General features: G+C 50.3%; 2 protein-coding genes and 1 non-coding gene across 10 annotated transcripts in view; 2 read left to right on the plus strand and 1 right to left on the minus strand.

Moving 5' to 3' along the window:
• Window positions 1-23,078, plus strand: RPS6KL1 (ribosomal protein S6 kinase like 1). 8 transcript variants are annotated; one of them, XR_006727856.2, is made up of 13 exons: window positions 1-221; window positions 1,634-1,918; window positions 3,165-3,289; window positions 4,241-4,333; window positions 11,107-11,154; window positions 11,533-11,665; window positions 12,471-13,091; window positions 13,499-13,588; window positions 13,753-13,835; window positions 15,198-15,293; window positions 21,452-21,567; window positions 22,688-22,834; window positions 22,940-23,078. XR_006727856.2 is itself a non-coding variant. In XM_074365230.1 (12 exons), exons 1-11 carry the CDS (start codon window positions 71-73, stop codon window positions 21,527-21,529), a joined length of 1,803 nt encoding a protein of 600 aa, XP_074221331.1. In that variant the 5' UTR covers window positions 1-70; the 3' UTR covers window positions 21,530-21,567; window positions 22,688-22,990. The 8 variants fall into 8 exon arrangements, 6 of the variants coding, with proteins under 6 accessions (XP_074221331.1, XP_074221332.1, XP_045378981.2 ...); XM_074365230.1 differs by having other exon boundaries at window positions 22,688-22,990; XR_006727859.2 differs by lacking the exon at window positions 15,198-15,293 and having other exon boundaries at window positions 2-221.
• TRNAD-AUC (transfer RNA aspartic acid (anticodon AUC)) lies at window positions 18,159-18,231 on the plus strand. The gene has a single exon. It is a non-coding gene; the product is annotated as a tRNA-Asp (tRNA).
• DLST (dihydrolipoamide S-succinyltransferase) overlaps window positions 18,751-26,733 on the minus strand; it is a 17,736-nt gene continuing 9,753 nt past the window's right edge. The window contains exons 10-15 of the mRNA XM_074365233.1: window positions 26,275-26,372; window positions 22,997-23,127; window positions 22,061-22,134; window positions 21,668-21,751; window positions 21,106-21,273; window positions 18,751-20,101 (exon numbers count right to left, since the gene is read on the minus strand). Coding sequence (XP_074221334.1) covers window positions 19,967-20,101; window positions 21,106-21,273; window positions 21,668-21,751; window positions 22,061-22,134; window positions 22,997-23,127; window positions 26,275-26,372 — 690 coding nt within the window. The 3' untranslated portion in view covers window positions 18,751-19,966. The remainder of the gene's footprint in view (window positions 20,102-21,105; window positions 21,274-21,667; window positions 21,752-22,060; window positions 22,135-22,996; window positions 23,128-26,274; window positions 26,373-26,733) is intronic.

Here is a 26,733-nt window from a genome sequence, read left to right on the forward strand (position 1 = left end):
CACTGCGCCTTTAAGGGCCCGCAGAAATCGAGCCGGGCGCTGATTGGTGGTTTATTCTAATGGCTAGAGGATGAGCTCATCTGCAGCCAATCTGCAGACCCCCGCACCTGGCTGGAGGGCTGAAAGCAGCCGCAGGCGGCGCAAGGTCCCCTACGGGGGCGAAGGGGCGGTGGCGGCCGGGCTAGGTCTGGCCGCGCGGACCGAGCTCCTGGCTTGGGCAGGTACGGTGTTTGCCCGGCTCCTCCTCCACTCCCTCAACCCCCACCCCCAGGGGAGGATGCCCCCTCCACTCACTCCCCCAGCCCGCCTTCCTCGGCAGACCCTCGCGGGGCGGTGCACCTTGAGTGCCGAGGAATTGCGGACTGGACGTCGCTTTCTCGGTCTAGGCGCGACTAGGCAGCTCTGCCTGGGAGGACCCGGCCCGGCGGGTGGCCCCAGAAGCCGGACCCCTACTCGAGCTGCCCAGCCGGTCGGCCTTGGTGCCCCTGAGCACAGGCCTCTTGAGCTGCCGGTGACTGGGCCCAGCGGGAAGGGTGCGGTTTCCCTCCTCCTCCTCCCTCCCTCCGCCTCCTGGCCGCATCCTGGCCTGGGTTCAGCTCCCCTCTGGCTTGGTGTGGGTTTTCCTGCCCGCCCTACTCCGCATCCTGTTCTCTCCTCTCTCTCTCCACAGAGGCAGAAATGGCCTGGGGTTGGCAGTTTGTGCACTGCCCCTTCCTAATGGGGCCTGAGAAAGCAAAGGTGCCAAGACTGCAGTGAGGGGCAAAGGCAGCTCTGCTGGCCTCTTACTGAGCCCTTTCCTTTTTTGCAGCTACTGCTCTTATCCCTTTGGTCACTTTTGCTGTCTGGTCCTTGGAGGCCACGTGGCCTTTTGCCTTCTCAGAGCCAGAGCAAGGAGCACAGAGCCATCCCCTCCCTAGGACTGGGTGGGCTCTGACCTCCTGACTCTAACTCCATCCAGAGTGGCACCAAATCTGCCATTCAGTCATTTCATTTGCCCACAGGCTTTAAAGCCAAACTCTTTGCCCAGCTCTTTGCCCAGCTCCTTGGAAGTCCTCACTCCCTGGTCACACTGACCTCAGGACCAAGGGAAATGAAATAAAGCAAGGGCAATCCATCCTGTTCCAGGAGATGCTACGGGGCCGAATCTGAACTCAAGGATAAGTGAGATTCCCATAGGAGGAGCAGGGAGAGGGAAACCAGCAGGATGGAGGAAACAGTATGAGGAATGGCCCTTGGGCCCCAGGCCCCCACTTCGACTTCAGAGTGTGTGACCTCCATGTGTTTACCATGTAATAGACACCAGGTTTGCTCCACAGTGGCTCTTTGAAGGCAGCTTTGAATCATGAGTATCTTCAGCCCTCTCCAGTGCTCAATACATACTAGGTGCTCAAGAAATACTTGCTGAACTGAGTTTGAATTGAAAGGAAAACAGAGCCCAAAGCATGATATTATCCTATTATCACCACACTTAAGAAAGATCTGACTCAGTGAAGGGATAGTACCCACATTAGCTCTGATCCCTCTACCTCATGGAGGTGAATATTAGTCTCCCCAATATTCAGTGGAGGAAACCAGGGTGCAGATGGGGTGTTGCTCCCAGCTGGGTTCTCCCTAATGCAAATGCTCATTCCAGGTCCCAGCCACAGGGCAGCCATGAGCCTGGTAGCCTGCGAGGGCCACCCTGGCCCTCGCTTGGAGCCCGAACCCTGCTCACGAGCACGTTCCCAGGCCCGAGTGTACCTGGAACAGATTCGCAACCGAGTGGCTCCAGGGGGCCCTGATGTGACCAAGCGCGACTACCTGGTGGATGCAGCCACACAAATCCGGCTGGCCCTGGAGCGTGATGTCAGTGAGGACTACGAGGCAGCTTTCAACCACTACCAGAACGGTGTGGACGTTCTGCTCCGAGGCGTGCACGGTGAGGCTGGGGCTGGGCAGGGTTGGAGGCTGATGGGGAAGGGCCAGCGCAGGGCCCATCTGTGCTGGGTGAGCAGAACTCTGTGCTGGCCCAGCAGGACCTCTGTGAAGGACAATAATAATGGCTAGCAATTATCTAACAGTTCCTATACACCAGGCACTGGTCTAAGGGCTTTACCTGTCTTAACTCATTTGAGCTCCGCAGTAATGGAAACCACTGTATATGTTCTTGCATGCACTTCCAAGTATGTAAGAATTATTTTTATTCCTATTTTCCAGATGAGGAAACTGAGATATAGGACAGTTAAATAGCTTGCTTAAGACTCCACAGCTATCAAGTGGCAAAGCTGGGGTTTGAACGGTTTTGGCTCCAGAAGCTTTGTGCTTGGCCCCCTCTTGCCTGCTCCTGGAGCCAAGCTGGGGTCTGTCCCTCTAGGGGCTTGCATTCTGATGGGGGGAGATGGATGAGTTGATGATGGACAATTACAGTCCCAAGTAGGAAAACAGTGAGGAGGAAGTAGAGGGAGGGAAAAGGGAAACAGGCCAGGCTAGGCTGGCAGAGGACATTTTATAGAAGCCAAAACCTTAATGTGAGCACTGAAGAATAAGTGTGTTTTCCAGCTGAGGGGCTGGGTAGGGCTCTAGAGAGAGAATGGCAAGTCCTGGAGGTGAGAGGGGAGGCCTGCTCAGGGCACAGTGAGGCATTTCCAGGTTGGGGGAGAAGCCAGTTGGAGACCCCTGAGGGCCTTGGTGACCAGGCTGGGGGTAGGAGTCAGGCTCCAATTCACGACTCCTATCCTCCCGCTGATAAGACCTCTCAACACCTGGGCTTCAAGCCTGTTCAGTGAATTCCTTCACCCTCCAATCCTGATCCCCATTCCAGTCTCTTTCACACTGGGCATCAGAGATAAAGGAAGGAGTGCTCTCTGGAGCTTCTGTCTCCTCCACTGAAAAACGGACATGGAAATCCCCACTCTGGCCCTTCCCAGGGTGTGATGGTGGCCAGCGAGGTGGTAGGTGCCAACTATAAAGTGCTGTAGGCTGAGGGGCAACCGTGATTCCCAACCTCGCCCACCACCTTCCTTCCTCCACTTAAAGAAGGACCCAAGAACAGATGTAGGGTCAGAATCCACTGACTAGCCTCAGAAATAGGCACTCCCTCCGGTGGAGGGCAGAGGGCAGGCAATGGGATCCCAAACCCCAGCCTCCTCCCAAGGGTGGGTCCTGGTGACCTCTTCTCCCCACAGTCGATCCCAACAAGGAGAGATGCGAGGCTGTAAAGCTGAAAATTAACAAGTACCTGCGGCGGGCAGAAGAGATCTTTAATTGCCACCTGCAGAGGACGCTGGGCAGTGGAGCCAGTCCTGGCACGGTGAGGAGACCCCAAAGGCCTGAGGGCTCGGAGGGAGATGAGACGTGACACCTCACTGGCCAGAGAGCTGTCACCTACCCTCCTGGGTGGCAGGGTGGATGGTGGAGAGCGCAGGTCAGCTGGGGTGTGTGCCAGGACTGCCCTCCTCCTTCTGGCTTCCTCTCTCTCCCACACCTTCCATAGTTCATTCATTTTCAAACACTTCTGAATCATCTCCAGTCCAGTTTCACGCCCTCACAGAATACACACACGTACACACACACACACACACCTCCCCACCGTCATACACGTGCTCGCCTATGTGCACACCCAGCCTCCCAGATCTGTTTGTGTTTGGATGGACTGCAGTGAGAATTTGGAGCAGACACAAACACCCACATGCACACACACACCTGAATACGTGCATATACAAATGTGCACAAATCCTCTCTGCATACAGCTTTTCCTAGCCCAGTAGATACTCAGAGGGTTGAAGATGCATGTACACTTCTCATGCCTACAGGCCTGCACAGACACACACACCAGCCCCATCTAGGCTCACTGCAGCTTGTAAGCTGATTCCCTCAAAGCAGGTGCCTGGGCTGCACGCATGCCTTGGTCTTCAAGGCATGTTTCCTGAGACCTACATGTTCCCAGGTTATGTTCCCATGCCTGGGAGCATCTGCCTCCTGTGGGTGGGGCTTTTGAGAGGGGGCATCTGAAGCCCTGAGAACTCCCTGGGCCTGGGAGGAAGGCTAGGTGGGGGCTGAGCTGAGAGTGTGGTCTGGCCACCTGGATGAGTGCACGTCCCCACTAGTCAAGGCCAGCTCCTCCGCTCAGTCTGTCCCTGTGAGGTGGGGTCTGTCTATGCCTGGTCCTGCCCTCTGTGGCCACTGCTCTCCCCTGGAGAGAAGGGGCAGCTGAGGAAGACTTGCCCTGAGGTGGCTGCGTGGCTGTCTCCTGCCTCCACAGGGTTTCAGCAGCCTGAGGCTCCGGCCCATCCGCACACTGAGTTCAGCCCTGGAGCAGCTGAGGGGCTGCAGGGTGGTCGGAGTCATCGAGAAGGTAAGTGACCGATGCCCAAGGCGTGGGAAGAGATGGTGTGTGTGATTGTTGGTGGGGGAGGTGACAGGTGGGGAGACAATGCAGCCATCCTGGCTCCTCCAGAGGGCATTGCAAAGGGGTCAGAGGGTCCAAGGGAAGGAGAGTAGCTGTGTCCAGTTGTTTCCCCCACCCCCTTCTCTGCCCCAGGAAAGGAAAATGTGAGAAACAAGCAGAGGCAAATAGCTCCTCTCCCTAGCCCTCCGGCTCAGACACGGAAAGCTGCTCCCTCAGAGATTCATGACAGAAGCCACAGGAGAAGCTATGGCCAGGGCACCCAGCCAGCCTGCACTGCCCGACTCACTCTCACTTCCCACTTCCCACAGGCCCCGCCCCGCACTCGCTCTGCACCCCCTCTGCACCCCAGGGCTGCAGCCACTGGTCTCCCCACTAAGCACAGCCCAGAAGTTCCTGTGGCGGAACGTGATCATCTCCAGAAGCCTGCCCTGCTGAGGGTCCAGGGTGACCAGTGGCTTGCCCAGGGCCTTGGCAGCTCTGCCCTTTCTCTCCTGGCATCCACCCTCCCCCTCACGCATCCTGACCCCATCTAGGATCTTTTCCCTTAAGTCAGGGCACACAGAAAGATAGGAGCTGACAGCCCAACTTATCCCTGGGACACTCATTGGAAGGACAGGCGGTTGGTTGGGTCAAATGAGATTTGAGCCAATATTTGATTGCCCTCTGCCCCAACCCAGGGATACCCAGGTATTTGCTGAAGTGGTTTTTCCTCAAACTGGCGGTTTATCAGAATCACCTGGAGAGAGCTTCCTAAAATTATGGCTACCTGGGCCCCATCCCAAACCCATCGAGTCAGAATTTCTAGGGTTGGTCCCAGGCATCTGTAATTTAAAACACTCATGGGGGATTTGGATGGGTCTGGGAACGTGCAGAGAAAAGGAGACCAGTGTGTGCTCCCCCACACGCCAAGGATGAGGTCCTGGCTGGGCTGGCGCCACGTGGCCACAGGCAAGCCCTTTCCCTCAGGGCGCTGGTTTCCTCATCTGTAAGTGGGGTAAGGATCTTCCCCCCACCCTCTGGGATGATGTGGGAACTAAAGTGAAACAATTTTTGGGAAAGGCCTGGCACACAGTAGAGCGTTTGATACGAATTTGATGGCTGTGAGAGTTAATGACAGGAGCAGGTCGAAGGCGAGTAGGCTTCCCGTCTCCCCAGCCTTGCTCCAGCTGCTGCTCCCAGGTCCCTGGAACTGGCCCCAGTCTGATAGCCAAGACCCAGCCAGCTTCTATCTGTCCGGCCCTTCCCTCCCACAGCACAAGTCCATGTAGCTTGGCTGCTTCCATGGGCAGGCGAAGGAGGTGACAGCCACCATTGTTTCCCCGTGTGGGATCCCACTGAACCGTAGTTGTTATGGAGAGAGGGGTTCTGGGTCAAAAAAGTTTGGGAAACAGTGAGTTAAAGTTACATTACCTCATTTTTTTTTAGATTATAGGAATTTTTACGCTTTTAGGATGCAAATGTACACAGCAAGTCTCCAAGAGGGAGGTCTAGGACAGAATTCCCCGAATTTGGATTTGTTTAACCCCAGGACACGCATGTGCAAAACATTTTTGGAATCCCATATTCTGAGGTCTGTGCGCATGGGAAGTGCAACTTCAGGCCAAGACCAACCGTTCTGTCTTCTCTTTCCTTTTTTACACTTTCTTGGACACTCAATTTACCTACTCCACCTCCCTCCTGAAATCCCACTTCCTTTGCCTGTCTCACTCCCAAGCCAGGAACACCAATCTCCCCAAATTAGGAGAGTTGTTAGGGCCACTGGGTGGATATCACCGTGTTCCATTACAGAGCTCTGCCCAGGCAGATCCAGGCGGGCGGGATGGCAGTGCCAGCCTGCAGCAGCCTGCAGACCCGGGAGGAGCAAGGGCCCGCTCAGGAAGCCTTGTGCCCCGAGAGATGCCCCATTGTGAGGGTTAGAGGGGCTGAGGAGTGGGGGTCTCTCTAGACTGAAGAGATACTGGCAGGGGTAGGGGGTGGCAGGGAACAGCGAGGTGGGTGGGTCAGGAACTTGCCAGGCAGCTGGCTGGGCTGCCAGGGTCTGCTCTTAGGGGGCCTTGGGAGACAACACTGCCTATTTGCTGAGCTTCATCCAGGAGTTGGGCCTTGAGTCAGGGATGGGGAAGAAAGAGAAGGCCAGCCAAGTAACTTCTTATTTTTTTGGCTCAAACACAGGGGTGTTTTTTTTAAATTATTATTAGTTATCAGCATTTAAAATTTGGCAGGTTTCATGGAGAAGTCCAGATTTTCTGCTTCTGCTGGAAAATCAGAAGATCTGGAAATGCTGGCTCACGTACCTGAGTGTCAGTGGGAGCAGAGGAGGGGCTGCCCGCTTGAATGGGGCACCAGCCCTCCGTCTGCCCCTCTCCGTCCTGCACTGGCTCACATGCTTGGCTCCTGAGGGCCTTGGTGCTTGAGAACCTATTTGAACCTTTTGGATTTGTTTGCTAAAGGAGAGATTCCTCCTGGCCTTTGATACTTTGGGCATTTTAAAAGGAAGTGCTAATGTGTTTCACCAAAGCTTTAATTGTCCCGAGAACTCAGTGGGTTTTATTTTTTAAAAAGAGATTTCCACTTTTAAAAAGATGAGAGCATGTACTGAGAACTGCCTTCCACCTTCCCCGTAGCAGTACTTACCTGATATTTGTTAAGGCCCGGTCTTTTTTTTTTTTAAGGGTATTGTTTAAATGTATTTATTTATTTTTACTGAAGTTTGGTTGATTTACAATGTTGTGTTTAGTTTCTGGTGTACAGCATAGTGATTCAGTTATACATATATATTTACATTCTTTTTCGTATACTTTTTCATTATAGGTTATTACAAGATATTGAATGTAGTTCCCTGTGCTATACATTAGGACCTTGTTGTTTATCTATTTCATATACAGTAGTTTATGTCTGCTAATCCCAAACTCCTAATTTATTCCCAACTTTCCCTTTTGGTAACCTTAAATTGTTTTCTATGTCTGTGAGTCTCTTTCTGTTTTATAAATAAGTTCATTTGTATCATTTTTTTTAGATTCCACATATAAGTGATATCATCTGATATTTGTCTTTGACTTATTTCATTTAGTATGATCATTCTCTAGGTTGATCCATGTTGCTGCAAATGGCACTATTTCACTTTTATGGCTGAGTAGTATTCCTGTGTGTGTGTGTGTGTACCACATCTTTATCCAGTCTTCTGTCAATGGACATTTAGGTTGGTTTCATGTATTGGATATTGTACATAGTGCTGCTATGAACATTGAGTATCTTTTTGAATTAGAGTTCCCTCTGGATATATATATGCCCAGGAGTAGGATTGCTGGATCATATGGTCACCCTATTTTTAGTTTTTTGAGAAATCTCCATACAATTTTCCACAGTGTCTGCACCAAACTACATTCCCACCACCAGTGTAGGAGGGTTCCCTTTTCTCCATGCCCTCTCCAGCATTTATCGTTCTTGGACTTTTGAATGATGACCATTCTGACTGGTGTGAGGTGATCCTCATTATAGTTTTGATTTGCATTTCTCTGATAATTAGTGATATTGAGCATTTTTTCATGTGCCTATTGGCCATCTGTATGTCTTCATTGGAGAAATGTTTATTTAGGTCTTCTCATTTTTTTGGTTGTGTTTTTTGTTTTTGTTGTTGTTATTGAGTTGTATGAGCTCTTTGTATATCCTGGAAATTAAGCCCTTGTTGGTCACATCATTTGCAAATATCTTTCCCCAGTCTGTAGGTTGTCTTTTCGTTTTGTTTATGTTTTCCTGTGCTGTGCAAAAGCTTATAAGCTTGATTAGGTACCATTTGTTAATTTTTGCTTGTATTTGTTTTGCCTTGGTAGACTGATCTAGGAAAACATTGTCATGATTTATGTCAGAGAATGTTTTGCCTGTGTTCTCTTCTAGGAGATTTATGGTGTCTTATCTTGTGTTTAAGTCTTTAAAGCCATTTGAGTTTATTTTTGTGTATGGTGTGAGGGAGTGTTCTAACTTCATTGATTTACATGTGACTGTCCAGCTTTCCCAACACCACTTGCTGAAAAGGCTGTCTTTTCTCCATTGTATATTCTTAGCTCCTTTGTTGAAGATTAATTGACCATAGGTGTGTGGGTTTATTTCTGGGCTCTCTGTTCTGTTCCATTGATCCATATGTCTATTTTTGTGTCATAAGTCCTGTTCTTGTTTGCAAAGCTGTTGTATTAAACCTGCTCTGGAAAAAAAAAAAAAGCATTATACTGTGCAGTCCGATACCGTAGTCACTAGCCACATAAGACTATTTAAATGAAGTTTTCTGTTTCTCAGTGGCACCGGCCACATTTCACGGGTTTAATAGCCACATGTGGCTAATGGCTTCTGTATTGGACAGCACAGATATATATATATAATATTTCCATCATGGCAGAAAACTCTACTGGACAATGTTGCATTTTAATCATTGCCTTACAGTAAAACCCAGAGAATGAAACTGAGGTTCATAGAGTTTAAGTGACAAGCTAGTGCTCTGTCCCTCATAGCACAGAGCAAAAGAGAAAGGGGATTTTTTGTTTGCTTAGTTTAATGGGAAAATGCCCCCTCTGCTACCCTTTTGAAACATGATGAAAGAGAAAGGAGTTTAAAAAAAAAATTCCCATCATCCTACCTAACTCCAAGATAATCACTGTTAATGATTTAGTCCAATTCTTTCTTGATATGTGTGTGTGTGTATATATATATATATTTTTTTTTCTTTTCTTTTCTTTTCTTTTCTTTTCTTTTCTTTTCTTTTCTTTTCTTTTCAACACACTTGTTTCAATGTACTGATCAAGTTTCATTTTCTGGCTTCCCCGATCCTCACTTCTGGTTTTTTGTATTCTGTAAATGAGAAGCCTTGCCCAGGACAAGGTGGTGGGGAATCCCACTTGGCAAGAGACAGTGGGGAATTATCCGGGGTGTCAGGACTTGTGGGAATCTGTGTTATCCTAAATGACCTCAGGGCTTTCTTCCTCTCTTTTTCAAACATTGCACAAATTTGGCCAAGTTCCTGGGGCCAGGCTGGGCTCTGTCCCTGGCTGTTGGAGGAGAGACCTCTGGTGGTCAAAAGGGATGCCTCACTCCTGCAGCAGACTCCATGCTCAACTAGTCCACCATCTTCATTACCCGGATGGCAGGGAAACTGAGGCCAGAGGGAAGGCATGTGTCAGGTCACCTATTTTGTGGCCCTATTTTCAGTTAAGTCCCCAGGACTACAGGATCAGCCTGTCTGGATTCAAATCCTGGCTTTACCACATTTTAGCAGGGGGACCATAGGCAACATAACCTCTCTGAACCTCAATTTATCAGTAAAATGGGTCACTAGTAGTACTCACCTGGTAGGGCTGTAGGAGTAAAATTGCATAATCTATATAAAGCTCTTAGCATGGTACGTGCTAGACAGCCAATGTGGGTTTTGCCTATGATGGTGTTCATAGTCATCACTATCGACTGTTGAGAGCATGTAATGGGGCAGGCACAGACTGCTGCTATATGTGAGTTGTCTGCTTCAGTAGGGTCCTAATGACCTTCTGAAGGAGGTTCTGCTATGACCCATTTTGCAGTTAAGGAGAAAAACGTTCAGAGCAGCCATATGACTTGGCAAATGTGATAACTGACATTTCCACACCTTCCCATTCACAAAGGGCCTTCCCATGTGTGGCCTCAACAAACCAGTGGTAATAGAGGGTGGGCATTTGCAATTCCCGTTTGGTAGATGAGCAAATCACTTCACTCACTTGAGATCTAAACCCCAATCCTAGGCTGCAGGCTTCATCATTGCCCAGTGGCCTGGCCTCAGGGTCTGGCTCCCACCTGCTACCATGGGGAATATGTAAAAGGCTGGCTGATGGGTTGAGAAGTCTCAACACCAAGATGCTGGTCTTGACCCCACATGCCCCTCATCTGGGCCAAATCTTCTGCCTTCCAGCCCTGACATGCCTGGCATGTCTGGTACTTTCTCTCCTATGGCTGGGGTCCATCCCTGCCCTCAACAGAGATGAATCTAGGGCCAAACTCCAACAAGGCTCTGACCCAGAGATTGGCAGACTGCTGTCTCCAAGTGAAACCAACAGGAGGAGTGGCTGCTCTCCCAAGACAGCCTCCGGAGAGCAACACTATTTAAAAGAAGAGATTTGGGGCAGGGGATGAGATTTGAAGGCACATGCCAAGCTCACATGGTCCTGGACACAACTGGGCTCCTAGGTGACCTGGGGCCACACTCTCAGAGCCTCAGCTTCTTCACCTGTAAAATAAGAGATCAGAGAAGGTGACTGGCTCTGAGGTCCCTTCCAGCTGTGACTCCCCCAGACCCTGCAGGATGGACCACCACCACATGTATGGGAAGCACCTACTATCTCCACTTGCTGTGCAGGGTTCTGGGAGTTCAGAGCTGGACAGTGTGGTCCCTGCCCTCATGGAGCTCACAGTCCAATGGGAGACAGGGAATTAGAACAGTGTGATAGGGGTCCCACATCATCAACCTGAGGATTGGAAAGGCTTCCTGGAGGAGGTGGCCTGTGAGCTAAGAGCTGCAGGTCTAATAAGAAAAGATGAACAGGACAGGATCAAGGTTAGCTTGGCGGTGGGAGGCATACTGTGCACCACCAAAGCCTGCCCTCCCTGCCCAGCTTTGGTGGAGGACCCTGGGGGGCTAGGGCTGGGGATGTGGAGCCCTGGGGAACTAGCATGTGCCATGACCACTGCCTCCTGGACCTTGACAGGTGCAGCTAGTCCAGGACCCAGCGACTGGAGGGACCTTCGTGGTGAAGGCAGGTGGCGCCCAACTCCCTGCCATTCTCCATTCCCCTTGGGACTTTCTCAGAGCTCTTGGAAACCTCTACCCTGTGGGGAACCCCTACCCAGAACCTGCATCTGAAGCCCACCCTCCCTCCAAATCCATCAGCTGCTTGTTCTGCCCCTGAGCATGTACTTGGCCTTCCCCCTTCCCTCCCCCCACCCCCTCCTCCCACACCGAGTCTGCCTCACCCTTGGCCTGCGGGGAGGACCTGCCTTCCATGGTGGAAAGAGGGTAGAGGGCCAGGTCAAGGACTGGGGGGAGGCAGCTGCTCCTCATCCGGTTGCCCCTAAAGAGCGGAGCAGCCTCTGGCCAGTCCCCACCTGACTTGTCTGCCCTGCCCTCTCCCCAGAGCCTGTCCAGGTGCCCTGTGGCGAGCCGGGAGCGGCTGACCATCATCCCGCATGGCGTCCCCTACATGACCAAGCTGCTGCGGTATTTTGTGAGCGAGGACTCCATCTTCCTGCACCTGGAGCATGTGCAAGGTAAGGCAGCCCAAGGGACACCTGTCAGCTCCTCAGGCCTTTGGGATATTGTCTTGTCTCATCTTCTTAAAATGCCAAGGCCAGATGCGCAGCAGAGACCAGGGGACCCAGCCTTTCTGGAGGACGAGGGAGGACAAGGCTGTTGTGGGTCTTTGTGTGGTGCCAGAGGGCGGGGGACATCATGGGAGGATGTTCACATTTTGGGTGAGTGAGAGGGCGAGTGAGAGGGCACTTATACAGATGTCCCCTTTGTCACCCCTCCTCCTGTCTTGGCTCTTTTCACTTTTCTAGTCTGTGCCCACCCCTCGGAGTGGCCACATGGGATGGTGGTGCTGAAGCTGTAAGGACAGGAACTGGGTCACTTAGCAGCTATTAATTGATCACCTATGATTTTTTTTTTTTAATGACGTACACCTCCCTGGGTCACTGCATACATCATCATGGGTCCATGCCTGGTCTTTTATTTTACTTACTTAAATTTCATTACACTTTTCTCCCTAAAAAAAAAAATTGTAATGAACACTGGTGAACCCACCACCCAGACTAAGGACATTAACAATAATTTATACCTCCTTAGGGGTTAAGCACCTGTTTTGTGCCAGGTTGTGAGGCTGGGTCCCCTTTAGATGAGCCAGGAGGAGGAGAGGAGAGGGCATTCTAGGCTGAGGGAAGGAGGAACCAGAATGAGGACTTGGAAAGTGGAGCGTCCATGCCCAAGACAGACAGAGGCACCGGACAGGGACCTGGTGTCCACATTCTTTTTCTCCCCTGTCCCCATGCTTGCTGCTCCTGCTGCACGGCCCAGGAGGCACTCTCTGGTCCCACCTGCTCTCCCAGCTGCACCCCCAGCAGTCTGGGACTAGCTCTGGCTCCAGCCTGGAGAGGATGAAAGCTCAGCTCAACTCCCGCCTCAGCCTCCAGACCCCAGTGCGGACCCCAGTGCGGTTCCCCCAGGGCCACACCCGCCGGCAGGACGGAATCCCCCCGAAGCCTTCACGGACTTCTCAGAGCCTCACCCCAGCCTGGGGGCCTGCATCCCTCAGACCCCAGAGAGAGGCTGAAGGTGAACTCTCAGCCAGGACCAGCCCTTCCCATTCCTCAGACCTTCCAAGGGCTCCAAGTGGCCACCTGCACCCCCAAGCCAGGAGGGGACCTGGCCAAAGCTCGGACACAGGGTCCGCTTGGGGGATCCCTTGGGTTCGCGCAGGGGCTGGCCGGGTGCTGGGGGGTTGTGGCCGAGGCAGAGGTGAGAGCCGCCCCTCGGCTGATGGGGCCAGCCCAGTGTCCAGCGGTGGCGCCTGGAGCGTGAGGGAAGAGCAGGTGAAGCAGTGGGCGGCTGAGACACTGGTGGCACTGGAGGCGCTGCACGAGCAGGGGGTGCTGTGCCGGGACCTCAATCCCCGGAACCTACTCCTGGACCAGGCAGGTAGGAGCCCTGGGCCTGCGGGGGAGGAGGGGTCGCCTTCATGCCACCCCACCCCTCAGGTGGGAGGCCCCTGAGCTTCAAGACAGAGAATGAGTTTCCCAAAGTCAAGCAGAGGCAGGGGTTATCTGCTTCTTCCCCTGCCTCCCCCCAGCCTTTTCAGGAAGGACTCTACCGAGTCTGGCTGGCCAAGGTTGAGCTTGGGAAACAAACCCCTTCCCCTCATGAGTTCACAGGGCCTGAGGTGGGGGCGCATGCCCCTAGGGAGGCTCAGCCCAGCACGGCCGCTGGCCTGCCTTGTGGCTGTTGGGAGAAGTGCCGGAGTCCCCTGTCCCATGCCAGCAGATCAGAGATGACTAATTTCAAGTTTTGTCCCCTCTTATCCCTCCCTGTACACACTGGATGACAAGGTCACATCCGACTCACGTATTTTGGCCAGTGGTCAGAGGTGGAGCCCCAGTGCTGCAGGGAGGCCCTCGACAACCTCTACAGTGCCCCAGGCAAGAAGGGAGCTGGGTGGGAGGGCAGACCTTGGGTGTCTTTGTGTGGGTTGAGCTGGGGAACTGAGGATGACGAGGAAATGGGCCGTATCTGGGTAAGATGAGTAGAGGGGAGACCTGCCCTCCAGGGCAAGCCTGGGACACGTGCGTTCTTGTTCCCACAGAGGTGGGTGGGATTTCTGAGCTGACCGAAGCCTGTGACTGGTGGAGCTTTGGGTCTCTACTGTATGAACTGCTGACTGGAACGGTGAGTAGTGAGGCAGGGTGTGTAGCCTGGTGGGTGTCACTAAGCGTAGGGTGGGCTGGGTTTAGTCCAACTAGGCAGTGCTGGGGCTGAGCCTGCCTGGTTTTCCAAGACCTGGCTCTTGGGCCCAACGTCCTGACAGCACAGTTGCCCTCCTCCCTCTAGCCATGAGACAGAGGAAGCCACTCCCACCCAGGCCATGTACACCCAGGCCACACCTCCACCAGACCAGTGGCTATAGCTAGTGAGACTGTCACCTCGTATGAATGAGAATTGAGCAGGAATGGTCAGGGAAGATTTCTGGAAGAGAGCAGCTGGGCCGAGATCTGGAGAGAGGATGCAATCTGACAGCCCTTTTACTTGGAAGGCCACTGGATCATCCCCCGAGCCTCCTCTCCCACTGCTCACTCCCCCATCTACCCACTTCAGAGCTGCACCCTCCCCCCCAACTTTGGCTGGAAGACCAGACAGAGGGCCTCCTTCATCCCAGATCAGCAGCTGCCCTGTCCAGCCTGGATCACCCAAGAGCTTAAGGTTCCCTTTGCAAGCACCCTTGTTCATGATGGCAGCCTCTGCCCTCTGTCCTTCCCCAAGAGTTCAGCACTGCACCTGGGCTGGTTAAGTCAGGTGGCAACGAGAGGCCAAACTGCATTTGAGCAGGAAATGCCCCAAGTGGATGCAGTATGACCAGTCCATCCTGGCTCCCTCTTGCTTTGGTCCCATAGCCAGGGCCTCTGAGAGCCCTAGCTGAAAACAGCCCCACAGAGTGTTTCTCTCCTCATGGCCTCCCACCACCTCTCCAGTCCAGGGCTCCTGACCTTCCTCCCAGTTGCTTCTTGCTCCTATTCCTGACCTCCGGACAGACCTCTCTGCTCCCCCAAGCTGCACCCTTCTGGAGTGCAGAGAGGCCCTGTCTTCCCTCGCCACAGCCCTGCCTTGGCCCTGACAGTACCATGTCAAATGAGTAGCCCGTGGAGATTTTTCTTCTGTAAGGAGGTAAGTTTCAGTGCTGTTCCTGATAGAGGGCCTTCCCTGATTGCAACCCAAGATCGATGCTTCTAGCAAGCTGGGAGCCAGAGGGACCTGGGTTCAAACCCTGAACTCAGCACAAATCACTCGACCTCTCTGAGCCTTCTTGTCTTTAAAATGGGGATGCTAATACTTACTCTGAAAGGTGTGGAAATTATGGATCATGGGTATCAGGCATCAGCCTGGCATGCGGTAGGTCCAAAGCAAAAGGCAACGATCATCATCCCCATCATCCCCTTGCGTGTGACACAGGGGAAAAATGAAATCCTGGCCGCCGCAGGAGAGTACAGGCTTCCCTGGGATTGCCTCCTCAGGGCGCTTCCTGTGTCTTCCCAGGCACTGTCTCAGAGCCACCCCTCGGGAATCCAGCCCCACACCCAACTCCAGCTGCCTGAGTGGCTCAGTCGCCACGCGGCCTCCCTGCTAACTGAGGTGAGGTGCAGCCAGCCTAGAGGAGGCGGCTTCTTGGCCTGAGGGTGGACAGAAGGGAGGGCAGAACCCTGTGTGTGAACAAGCCGTGCTGTGTACTGGGTATCTGATGTGGGCACAGGAGGGCAATAGGGACAACAAACTTCTATATGTTGGTGGCCAAACATCAGTGTCCCCCAGGGTAACACTGAGGGTCTGTGGGCCAGGTTGGCAGGGAGCAATGGGATGGGGAAGGCCTACCCAGAGTACTGACTGGACCTTTCTCTGCAGCTGCTGCAGTTTGATCCTACCCGGCGCCTGGGCGCTGGAGGAGGTGGTGTCAACAAACTAAAGTCCCATCCCTTTTTCAGTTCCATCCAGTGGAGCAAACTGGTGGGGTAGAAGGGGGTGGAGTAGGCGATGGAAGCAGCTGGACTGGTCTGGATCTCTTCTCTTTGCCTGCCACCTTGAGCTGGCCCCTCTAAATCAGCGGCCCTCAGGCAAAAAACTCAAGGCAGCTGCCTCTCCCAGGCTTCTCCGTTGGGCCTCAGACGGCTCATTCCTACAGCCCAGGAAGGGCCTACAGAGTCCCCAGCCAGTTCTTGGAGAAGCCATTTCTTGTTGGTGCTGAGGAGGAGGGACAGAGATGTCAGCTTGGTTGGCAGGCTCCCATCCGCCCATCCATCCTTCACCCATCAGTCAACATTCGCCTGCTGAGCGCACACCCTGTACCCTGAACAAGGACCAACCGTGCTAAAGGTGCCTTCCATTGTATTGGCTCTGAGCTGCTGGCCACCTGCTGAGCCATGAGGTTTTGTGACTCCTTATCCGCCATGTGCCCCACTCAGGATATCTCTGGAGACTCATCTCAGGATACTAGTCCACTGACTCAGTGGACCCAAACCAGGGCTGCCCTGGCTGGTCATCTTAGCCAAGCAGCTAGTGGGCCTCTCCCACCAGAGGCCATTCCTGCAGGGGGTCAGGAGGCTGGGGAAGCAGGGAAGAAGTCTGTAGTCAGCATGGGGGGAGGCAGGGAGCAGGATGGCCCACTCTCAACTCCTGACCATGACCCTTATCTTGTGACTGCAGACTTTAGAGAGCAAAGGAAGGGAAGGCAGGAAAATAAGGATAAGGAGGAGTCAGGGGAGGGAGGAAGGCACAGCTCTGCCCCTTACAGCAGTTTTGGAAATAAGGAGCTAGCCCTCTAGTGTGGAAAGGAAAACTGCCCCATGGGTCTGAGGGGACACAATTCAGGCTCCAGCCTGAAGCTGCTTAAAGACAAATTGTACTCATTAGGATTCCCTTCTTGGACATTCGTCCTGTTTACCATTTTGCATTTTAGTCTTGAGGGCCCAACTCAATCCAGTGCCCACTGTGACTTCATCTCCTTTTGAAGTGAAACCACAAAACAAACACATGGAATGATTGTCCAAACTTTTAGCCAGAAGCAAGATGTTTCTGGTCTCTCAAGAACTGGGGTAAGTAGTTAGTTACCCCCAAAAAACAATCCCCTTCAGAGATTTGGGGTCCCTCTTCTTCATCAGGACTCAACCTGTCACTTGCGTGTGGCAACTAAACTTCCTTGAACCTCTGCCCCCAACTCCTTCCCTCTGGTGTGTCTCCAAGACCACCAGGTGGCGCCTCTGACGCCATCCTCCAGTCTGGCTGCAAAGGCCCAGCTTTGCCTGAGGGTAGGACCTGTGTTGTGGGGAGGCCACACTTCTCCGGTCCTCAGGAGTAGTCTGGGGCAAAGGGGACATGGGGAAGTGCAGCTTTGTACAGTCCTGGCTTTCCCTGGGGTTTGCCCATATCCCTCCACCCTCACTCCAATAAATCCAGCTGTTACCAACAGTGTCCATGCTTCATGAATGTATCGAGGGGTCCTGCCAGAATGGGGAGATGGGAAGGTTCCCCCAGAGAAAGTGCCATCGTAATCAAGAGTAAGCTTGGAACCTGCTACGAAATAGAAAGCAGGGCTGGTCATGAACAGCATGGCAGCCTGCATCCTGCAGAACAGCTGGGAGCCCACAGGAAAATGCTGGCATGCAGCAGACAATGGGCTCTCTGGGAAACAAAACAGGAAGTCTTGGAAGAGGGGCATGTTCCTTGTAGGGGTGAGGGGGTAATACTTATCTTCACAGTGACCCCTTAAACAGATGGTTCCTGAGAAGACTGGAATTGAAAGACGTAAATGACACGACCTGGCCAGAGTCTGCGTTCCTTCTGCTACATTCCAAGTTAGGCCAGACCACCTCCAACTGCTGTGCAAAGTGCAAATTGCATCTGGAACTTCTGGGCCTCATTCATGCAATAAACACTGCACATCTGGCGCTTTGCTAGCCCCTGAGTTTAGAATACTGTGGCCCCGCCCTTAAGGGGCTTATAGTCTCTATTTGATAACAATGGGGCTAAGTATACTTCCTTTGTAGGTTTACTAGAGAAATTAAAAGCATCTAGCCCCATGCCCCAGACCTGATCATTCTAAAATTCTTCCTTTCATTGAACCCAAGTTTTTTCCACCTACTGGCTCTAGCTCTACCCTCTGGGAGCCGCTCTGTTCCTGTGACAGACCTCCATATAGAGACATCACTGTAAGCAAGATCAGCAGGCAGGAACTGCGGAAGAAGCAGGCTGAGGCTAAGCATGGACACCACTGTGCCTGTCACATGTAGTCAATGCAGATTAGCTCCCAAGCCTGTCCACTCACCCTCATAGACCACTGCACATAGGAGGTGATCTCCCCTCATTTGTTCCTACCAACCTTGAGCATCTGGGTACCCATGTGGCAATCAAGTGCAAAATGCAAAATTTTAAGAGTCGCCTACCTCTCACCAATCCATCCCAGAAATAATCTAAGCCTCCACAAAAATGCAAATGTCTGGGGCAGGAGGAGGGTATAGCTCAGTGGTAAAGCATGTGCTTATCATGCAAGAGGTCCTGGGTTTAATCCCCAGTATCTCCATTAAAAATGAATCTTAAAAATTTTTTTAATGCAAATCTGTTGTGTTTGAAGGGGTTTCACACCTGGCGGGGGTGGAGAGGGCTAGGGGAACGGGGACCAATTTCTCTTTAAGAGTGCAGCTTGCCAAGCTCAATGGGCTCACTAGAAGGAAGCCTGGGCACTTTCCTGACTGGCAGGGGACACTATGGCTTTCAATGCTAATGACAATCACAGTGCTAGAGACTTGGTACAGCCTCAGTAACCAAAACAAGTACAGAAGCAGGAACCCTGTTTGCAAATACTTGCCCTTTAATTTGCATTTAAAATCAGTTTCTTTAAATATTTTAGTTACAAGTTCTGAATAGTGAAGACATAGTAGATGCTGCAGGCACTCAGTACTGGTTCCCACCCCTTCCCTCACCCCAACCCTCAGGCCTTGCTTCTTTTATCAAAGTACAAATGGACACCCTGCACTAAAGAAATGGCTCAGCAGCCTCAGGCCTGGATGCAGCTGGATACAAAGTGATGAAGCCCAGTAGCTTTCATGACAAGACATGTGCATTTAATCATGCTCCAAGGAATACCAATGATTGTGCCCAAGCAAAAACGGGCAATACCTCAGAGGTGACATCAGCCACTTACCTACTGTGTACTAGAATCTCGGGCTAGTTTCCACCACCATCCATCCTCCCCCCAGACCTGTGTTCTGCAGAGGAAGAGCTAAGGCCCTGCTCCCTAAGGGCCATGATGCAGGAAGGAACAGAGCCACCTTTTACCCACAGGCTTTTACCAATGGAATTTAGAAGCTCAAGTCAACCAGAGCCAGTCCATAGGAAGCCTCCTTCACCCCAGTCTCTACCAGGCGCCATCTAGCCCTTGGCTGTGACATGCTCTGTCTCACTGCCATGTGCTAGGATCTGCTCTAAGTGAGAACAATGTGGTAGAATGGTTCCTAGCAGCCTGGAAAGGTGGTCACAACCACAGTAGTGTGTGGCTGTGCCAAAATGGGTCTTCCTGGTGCAAAGCTACGATGAAGAGTGTGAGGGCAGACCTGGATTCTGCTCCTGTCTCGGTGACAACATATGACCTCAGGGAGGATCTGCCCTCTCCCCCTCTTAACATTGCCTATCCATCCCCTCAACCCCCTTAATCTCCTGGCCTGTGCTTCCTGGAAGAGGTAGAAGAGGCAGCTTGAAGTCACTGACAGCTGAGAATGAAGGCGCCATTTAAGAAGCAGAGCAGCACCTCTTGGCCTGTGGTCAATACCTCCACTCAGATGGAATCGGGTGAGGATGTGCACAGGCAGGACAGAGGCTGGTCCGAGCTTGGGAGGCACACCACCCTCCTAGGCATCTCTGGAGAACAGACTTCCAAAAGATAGAAGCTTAATCACATGGTCGCCAGTGGTTTCCCTACAGTATACTGACACAGGGGAGAAGCAGAATCATCTCTGCAGAGGGCTAGTGGAGGAAGGGCAGGAATATTAACGAGCATCCATTAAGGCTCTCTCTCTCCCTCAAGCCTTAGGAAATAAGATATTCGAGTGTAAGAGAAGGGTGCAGAGAGGGAGAGAGCCTGGCAGGAACACCAAAGAAGAGACCTGCAACTGCTGGTTACATAGTGCCCTGGTTTCCTTGCTTGAGGCCAACAGCATATGCCTGTCTGTCACCAGGCTAACCTGGGGCCCGTAAGGGGACAGGGAGAAGACTGGTTTTCAGTTCCTGCATGGTCGATGTGTAGGGCGTGTGGCTTCCTCCTAAAGGTCTAGTAGGAGGACTCTGGGATCCTCTACCGCTGCCTTGATCTTGCGGAGGAAAGTCACAGCCTCTCTGCCGTCAATCAGCCGGTGATCATATGTCAGGGCCACGTACATCATGGGCCGCACCTCTACCTACAGAGAGGAGAGGTCAACAGGTTTGTCTACAGCAGGACAGAGAGAGCCCGTCTGAAGGGGGGAGATGACAAAGCATGGCCCGTAAGTAAGTTCCCAATTCCAGACCCTTTCCTACTATGCTTGTTGCTTCTGGATACTTGCAATATATTCAAAGACCAATCCCTACCCTTAGTGCAAAGCTCCCACACTCAAAAACAAATCTTAACCCAAGAAAATAGGAGTCTCCTTACAACTGCCTTTAAAAGGAAAAAAAAAAAAAAAAACCATGCTCCGTCCTCTCACTTGTCTGCTCTCTAGAGGGAAAAGTTCCTGTTCACTTCTGGCTGCCTGCAGTTTCCTCTCTAGGGTTAGAATTTTAAAAAAAAAAATTTTTTTTTTTACGTAAGGGTCCACAAATTCTCTGAAACTGTATGCAAAGTTGTCATATGAGCATTTTCCAGGGGAGAGCTATGGTTTTTAGATTTAAAAAGGAGTTAGTGACCCAAAAAGGTTCTACACAGAAAGCCCAGAAAACATTTTCCTTCCAACATATCATCCAGGACCAGCTCAAGACCCTTTGACCTCCTTCCCTGAACTCCCAGAAAACCTCTAAACCTCATCGTACAACTTGGCAGCTTACAGATGGCTCTGCACTGTTGTCCTCTGTTTTCCAGGGACAAGATCACGTCTTCAACTGCATCCCCACACTCCCTATAGCACCGAGAATGAAGCAGCAAGCCTTCTCAGCTCAGTGGTTCTCAAACTCTAGCATGCATCAGAGTCATCTGTACTTTCTGCTTCACTAGGTCTGGGAAGGGGTCCAAGAATTAGCATTTCTAACAAGTTCTCAGATGCTGCTGCTCCACACAGCACCGTTTGAGAAACAGTGCCTTAGCTGTTAATTAGAAACTAAGAGATGCAACTTATACTTGAAATTACAGTGACTCTTTTATAATCAGCATTTACTCAGACTTCCCTCTCCTCATCATCTAGCTGCTGACGTAAGCGGTGATGGTTCCTACCTTGCCCCCAATAGCCACTGGCCTATCAAATATGGCATGCATGCCCAGGATGGCAGACTGCGGGGGGTTGATAATGGGTGTTCCAAAGAGCGAGCCAAAAACGCCTCCGTTGCTGATGGTGAAAGTACCACCATCCATATCTTCAATGGCAAGTTCATTCTTTCGGGCCTAAAAAACAGAGATTTTGTAACTGAAAGATAAGGTCAACCCAGCTTTCTTCACCTACAGTTCAGAAGGCTCACATCTGAGATCAACAGTCTGAGTTCTAGCTTTAACATGAAAGTTGTGCAGCCTGTGACTAGTGCTCCACCAGAGAGGACTCCAGGACCTTTTCTTCTCCGAGCAGGTTTCACCTGAAGAGCTCTTCAGTCATAAGAGCTCGATGAGCCCCGCCAGACAGCTGCACTTCGGCTCTCACTCCTGACTGCTGTCCTCAGGGCCACGCACTCCTTTCGGAACAAAGTGAGTTTCCAGCATCCTGAGCACTGCTCACTGGCCCAGCCTCCCCCAGGCTCTCTTCCCTGACCTGCCCAGCAGCTCATACACGTCCTTTCTACTTTACCTTCTCTCCCAGTTCACTGATGGTTCGCTCAATATCAGCGTAATTCATACTTTCCACATTCCTGATGACGGGAACCACCAGACCCTGATGAGAGTGAAAAGCTGTTTCAATCGCAAATTAATAGTACCCTTTATGGTTATAACTCCCTTGATTCAAGCCAATGTTCTCCCCTTCCCAGAGTATCTTAATTACTCAATGTGATTAACAGAGTAAAACATTCAGGCTTGACATTAAGATAAAAGAATGTGGTATGGCTAAACATCAGTTACTCTTCTAGAAACTCCCTTCTAAGAAGTTAGAATTACAGAAGTGATCTCTCCCAGGGGTCTGCTTCTTCCCACGGGTAAGGTGAGAGTCTCAGACCAGAGCTCCCCAGCTCCTACTCCAACATACCCGAGGGGTGGCCACCGCAACGCTGATGTCAATATAATCCCTGTACACCACCTCTTTGGTTGTATCGTCAATCACTATGAGAGAGAAAACACACATTACATACAACTCCCCAGGCCTAGGCCAATGAGGAAACATTTGCATTAAAAGAGTAAAAATCCACACTGCTTGGTACGGTGTGGGCTGACCAACTAGCAAGAAAATCACTGCAGTACAAGCAGCAGCTGGCACTCCTCTTACTCCCATACCAACTAATCGTAACTACTCCAGAGAGTCCCGACTAAGCAAGAGCCCAGGAGCATCCATTTCCTTGGCAATCCTCAGAAGGATCGCCGCACTGGCTAACACAGGAAAGAGAACGTGCCGAAGTTCTTGTTAATCAGCTCTACTCCAGACCTCCCTTAGCTAATGACCAGGTATAAAAAGTGCTCAAACAAAAGGGCCCCTTCTGCTGCCCACTCTCAACAAAGGGTGAGGGAAGCCTCTTTCTAGGAGACTCGGGAGGAAGCAGGATGGTCTGGCTTTAATATGCTACCCTGAGAGCAAACCAGCAGCGAAAAATTTAGGTCTGGTGCTCATGAGAAAATACAACTTGAGAATCTTTCCCACAAAGTCTATGTTGTATTGCAGATAAGACGCCCTGACGCAAGAAGCCTGGAGAGCTGGGCTGGCTCAGAACTGCTGGTTGCCAGAGCAGCTGCCAACCTGTGCACTGGGAAGAGACCCTGTTCTGTCCAACTACTAGGGAGAGAGCAATTGTGATGCCATTTGAGGAAGGTGAGTCAAGAAACTCCTGGGGAAGGTACTCAATTTTTCACAGGTATGAAATAAGAAGTCTTCATCTGTTGACCCCCATCTTTGTGTCTGTGTGTGTGGAAACAGGTCTTTGCTCATACACATGTCCCAGGACCTCTGCGATTCTGGCCACCACAAACTCACCTGCATTTACAACAGGCTGCTCCTGCAAGGCAAAGGCTGAGGCCTTCACAAACGCCGACATGAAGCCTAGTTTGAGGTTATGTTTCTTCAGAAAAGCTTCCTTGTGCCGAGCCCTCATCTCCTGAATGTTACTGCAAAAACACATTATAAAACAAACTGATCACAAAATGAAGCCTCAATTTTGACTTTCATACTGGTTTCTAACTCCATGGACACAAATGGGTAAGCTTTTTTCCCTTTTTTCCCTAGGACCATTTACCTAGGTTCAAGTTTTGAAATAGTCCTCTAGAGGTCAACACAGTAACTTTATTCCTTTACAAAACCTGGATCCAAAGGAATTGGATCCAATCTGTCTTAAGGTAGACTGAGCCCTTTCCAAGGCTCCTTCATGTTCCAGAAGACACAGATTTCAGCAACAGACAATATGAACAAGCAATCACACAGCACGCCAACATTATTGCCCTAGATGAGAAAGTGACTTCTAGCTACACTAAAATCATGAGCCATCTACCCTGAAAAAAAATTTTTTTAAGCATAAACAAGTCCACAAAATAAGAACCATTCTTTATTTCTTGTTAGATTTACTTTCAAAATGTCACCAAACCTGATTGACTCCCTCGTGACATTCCTCCCATCTCTTAGTGAAGACTAAAAAAGAAAAAAAGGAAAAAAAAAAAAAAGCCCCAAACCCCACAGGGGTATGGGCTTCATGTGAGCCAAAGCAGTCATGACTATCTTAGATGGGTAAATCCAGTGTTGGTTTAGGCTCATGAGAAAGTCTGCAGATTCATTCGTCTCCCCAGAGTTAGCATTTCCATCTGCTTCTTCCTTCCAACAGGTACTAACACTCACCACACACAGGGGTCAATGCAGGGCACCAAGATACAAAGATAATAAAGACACAGTTCTTGCCCTTAAGATTAGTCTGATGGACATGGCTTCTTTGGCATTTAGAAAAGTGACCATGCATGGACCTAACTAAGCTTTTAAAGTACAAGCACCAAGGCCTCTGGGAAGCCTTTGCAGCATGAACAGCCTTTGTTCCTTTGAGGCTGGTTTTTCACATATGTACAACTTATGTATTGCAGTTAGTGGCAAATGGCTTTCCCACCATTTTGCTGCAGAAACCTCTGTATTGATGGGAATACAGTTCCGTGATGGAAATCAAATTTAACTTTATCTCAGGCCCAAATGCTTGGTTCTCCCTTTCTCCCTATAATGGCCTAATTTGGCATTAGCACGGAAGATCAGATGGTATAACTTTAACACCCCCCTTCAGATCTTTTGTTTTTGAAAAAGGAAGTTTTCCTAGGGGGACTGATTGGGTTTAAAATGTTTGTTTTCCTGAGTCTAACCTCATTTAGTGCTAGGATTACCACTCTAAAGACATTACTGGTTCCCAAGACACAAGAGCTGCAGAAGAGGGAAAGAGAAGTGATAAACATCTCTGCTCTCAAAACTGCCCAAATGCTATTGTCTGGTCATTAAGTAGTTTCTATTTCAGAGCTCTGCCCTTGGAGGCAGAGGCTGGGACAATAGGGGAGAGAAGAAGGTCTCAGACAGGCCCCTTACGGGTTAGCTGATCAGCACAAGACCCCAAGGGCACTCAATCCAAACCAGATTACTGACTGCAGCGAGACCCCAGGCCATCATTAAGTGACACCTCGATTAGCTACTGAAAGGAGATCCAGCTACTGCACTTACCTTCCAATCAAAGCTGTTGGGCCAACTGCATCTTTCAAGGCCACAAATATTTACATGTTTTGTCTTAAGGAATTGGGTAGAATTTCAAAGCCCAATTCAATTTGTGTACAATTTGGCCCTAATGCACTGAAACATAAACTGCAGCCCTTATGATTCATTAGTCAAGGTCCTTCCCTAGATCCTCTGGGTAGAAGACAAATCTTTGGCTTGAATGACATCTACTCTTGTTAGCAAGACTCACAACAGAATGGATGACATCTAGTGAAATGGGTCACAGAGCCCTATGCTGTGAACAATGTCACAGCACACTGTCAATAAACCATTCCCCTCTCTATACTTTTCAGACCCCTTCCAAAGGAAACCAATTTCCTTAATGAAACACAGATTAGCAGAATAAACACTTTGGACAAAAAGAATCAAACAAATGACCTGAAGATTTGATGATTTTTACCCCCTGTATTAAATATGAACTCTTATCTTGGCCCTTAAAACATTCTAAAATATGGATCCAACTTTACCATTCTTTCCTACACATATTCCTCACAGCGATTATTTCTCAAAAGTGTCTTGTACTTTCCTGTCTGTGCCAGGTCCATATTGTTCACATCTTCCAGAATGACCTTTCTCCATCATGTCAAAATGCTAGTCATTCTTTAAGGCCTATTTAGAAACCTCTGTCCTCCAGGAAGCCTTCCTGAGCCCACCCTCCCCACCTCAGAAACAAACGATCTCATTCTCTTCTCTACTCCATACTTTTTGTATCCCTCTGATACTTATTTTCCTAGATTCTACTTTGTGTCTATCCAAACCAGATGGTAGTTCTAGGAAGGCAGGGGCTCTTTTACACTCATCTTTGCAGCCCCCTCACATATAGTATATTATCTTGTACATAGTAACACTCAAAACACATTTGTTAACTTTAACTACATTCCCTTCTACTGTGCTGATGCCTGTAAACATCAAAGTCTTGAAGAAGGTAAGTGAATCAACAATTGGCTCTCTACAGAAATGAGTATACTGAATTAGCCCCTCTGGTTAATATTCTGACGTTTTTCCTTAAAAGCACAACTTGTTTCCCACTTCATTATTAAAGCTTGGAAAGGTGAAAGATACGGCAAACCTATGCCTTTCCACCCCCTCAATTCTGGGTCGCTTAGAACACACATAAAGAGCGCTCAGTGAGAAAGAAGCGGGTGCGGCACCCTGACTCTGGGCATGCTGACAAGTGACTCTCCGTCCCTAGGGGTCGCCTTGTTGCCCTGGTTGCCCTATCGTTACTTGTCAGCTTGACAGCAGTCAGAGTTTAAGACTATTATCAGCCTCGTTTATCAGAAATCACAAGATTCAGGTATAAAAGTCTAAATGTCTAAGTTTTTAAGTCACAGAGGAGCCAGGCATAGTATGAGGAAAGTCAATTAGAGATGAAACCAGTAGGTCACTGTGTAAGTCAACAAGCAGTGCAAAGAAGTACGTCTTTCCTGTTAGTTTTGGAATCAGCACTCAGCAGGGACTTGGGCAAGTTCAAGTGGTTCTCCAAGAAAAAGGGCATGGGGAGTAAGAACTAGAGCTCTCACCTCATGTCAATCTCATTGAAAGTCGTAAGCATTGCACAGGTATTCTGGGCCTCCTTCAGACGCTGGGCAATGCGCTGCCGCATCCTGTTCATTTTTTCCTGAAAGAGAAAGTGGGACAACTATTGCTAACCCAGTCTCTTTGAACCTAGCCCTTCCGACTTAGTCTGAGGGAGCACTTAGCTTGTCAGGAGTGGATAATAAGGACTATAGTATAATCTAAATACAGGGAAAGATCTAGGATTCCTCTTTCCTGTGGCAGCCTTGCTCCTCTGAGCAAGAACAAGGAAATGCAGACAAAACTCGCTCAGATGTGCCTGAAGTGAGACCAACTAGAGGCCCAGGAAATGGTTTGATTTAAAAACTAAAACCAATTTATGGAAAGGAGGAGTGTGGTGTAGGGCTAGCCAGCCCAAGAGTCATTACAGAAAGGGCAATTTCTGGTGGTAAAGACTTGCATGA

This window comes from Camelus bactrianus, chromosome 6 (genome assembly GCF_048773025.1).
Source record: "Camelus bactrianus isolate YW-2024 breed Bactrian camel chromosome 6, ASM4877302v1, whole genome shotgun sequence".
NCBI lineage: Eukaryota > Metazoa > Chordata > Mammalia > Artiodactyla > Camelidae > Camelus > Camelus bactrianus.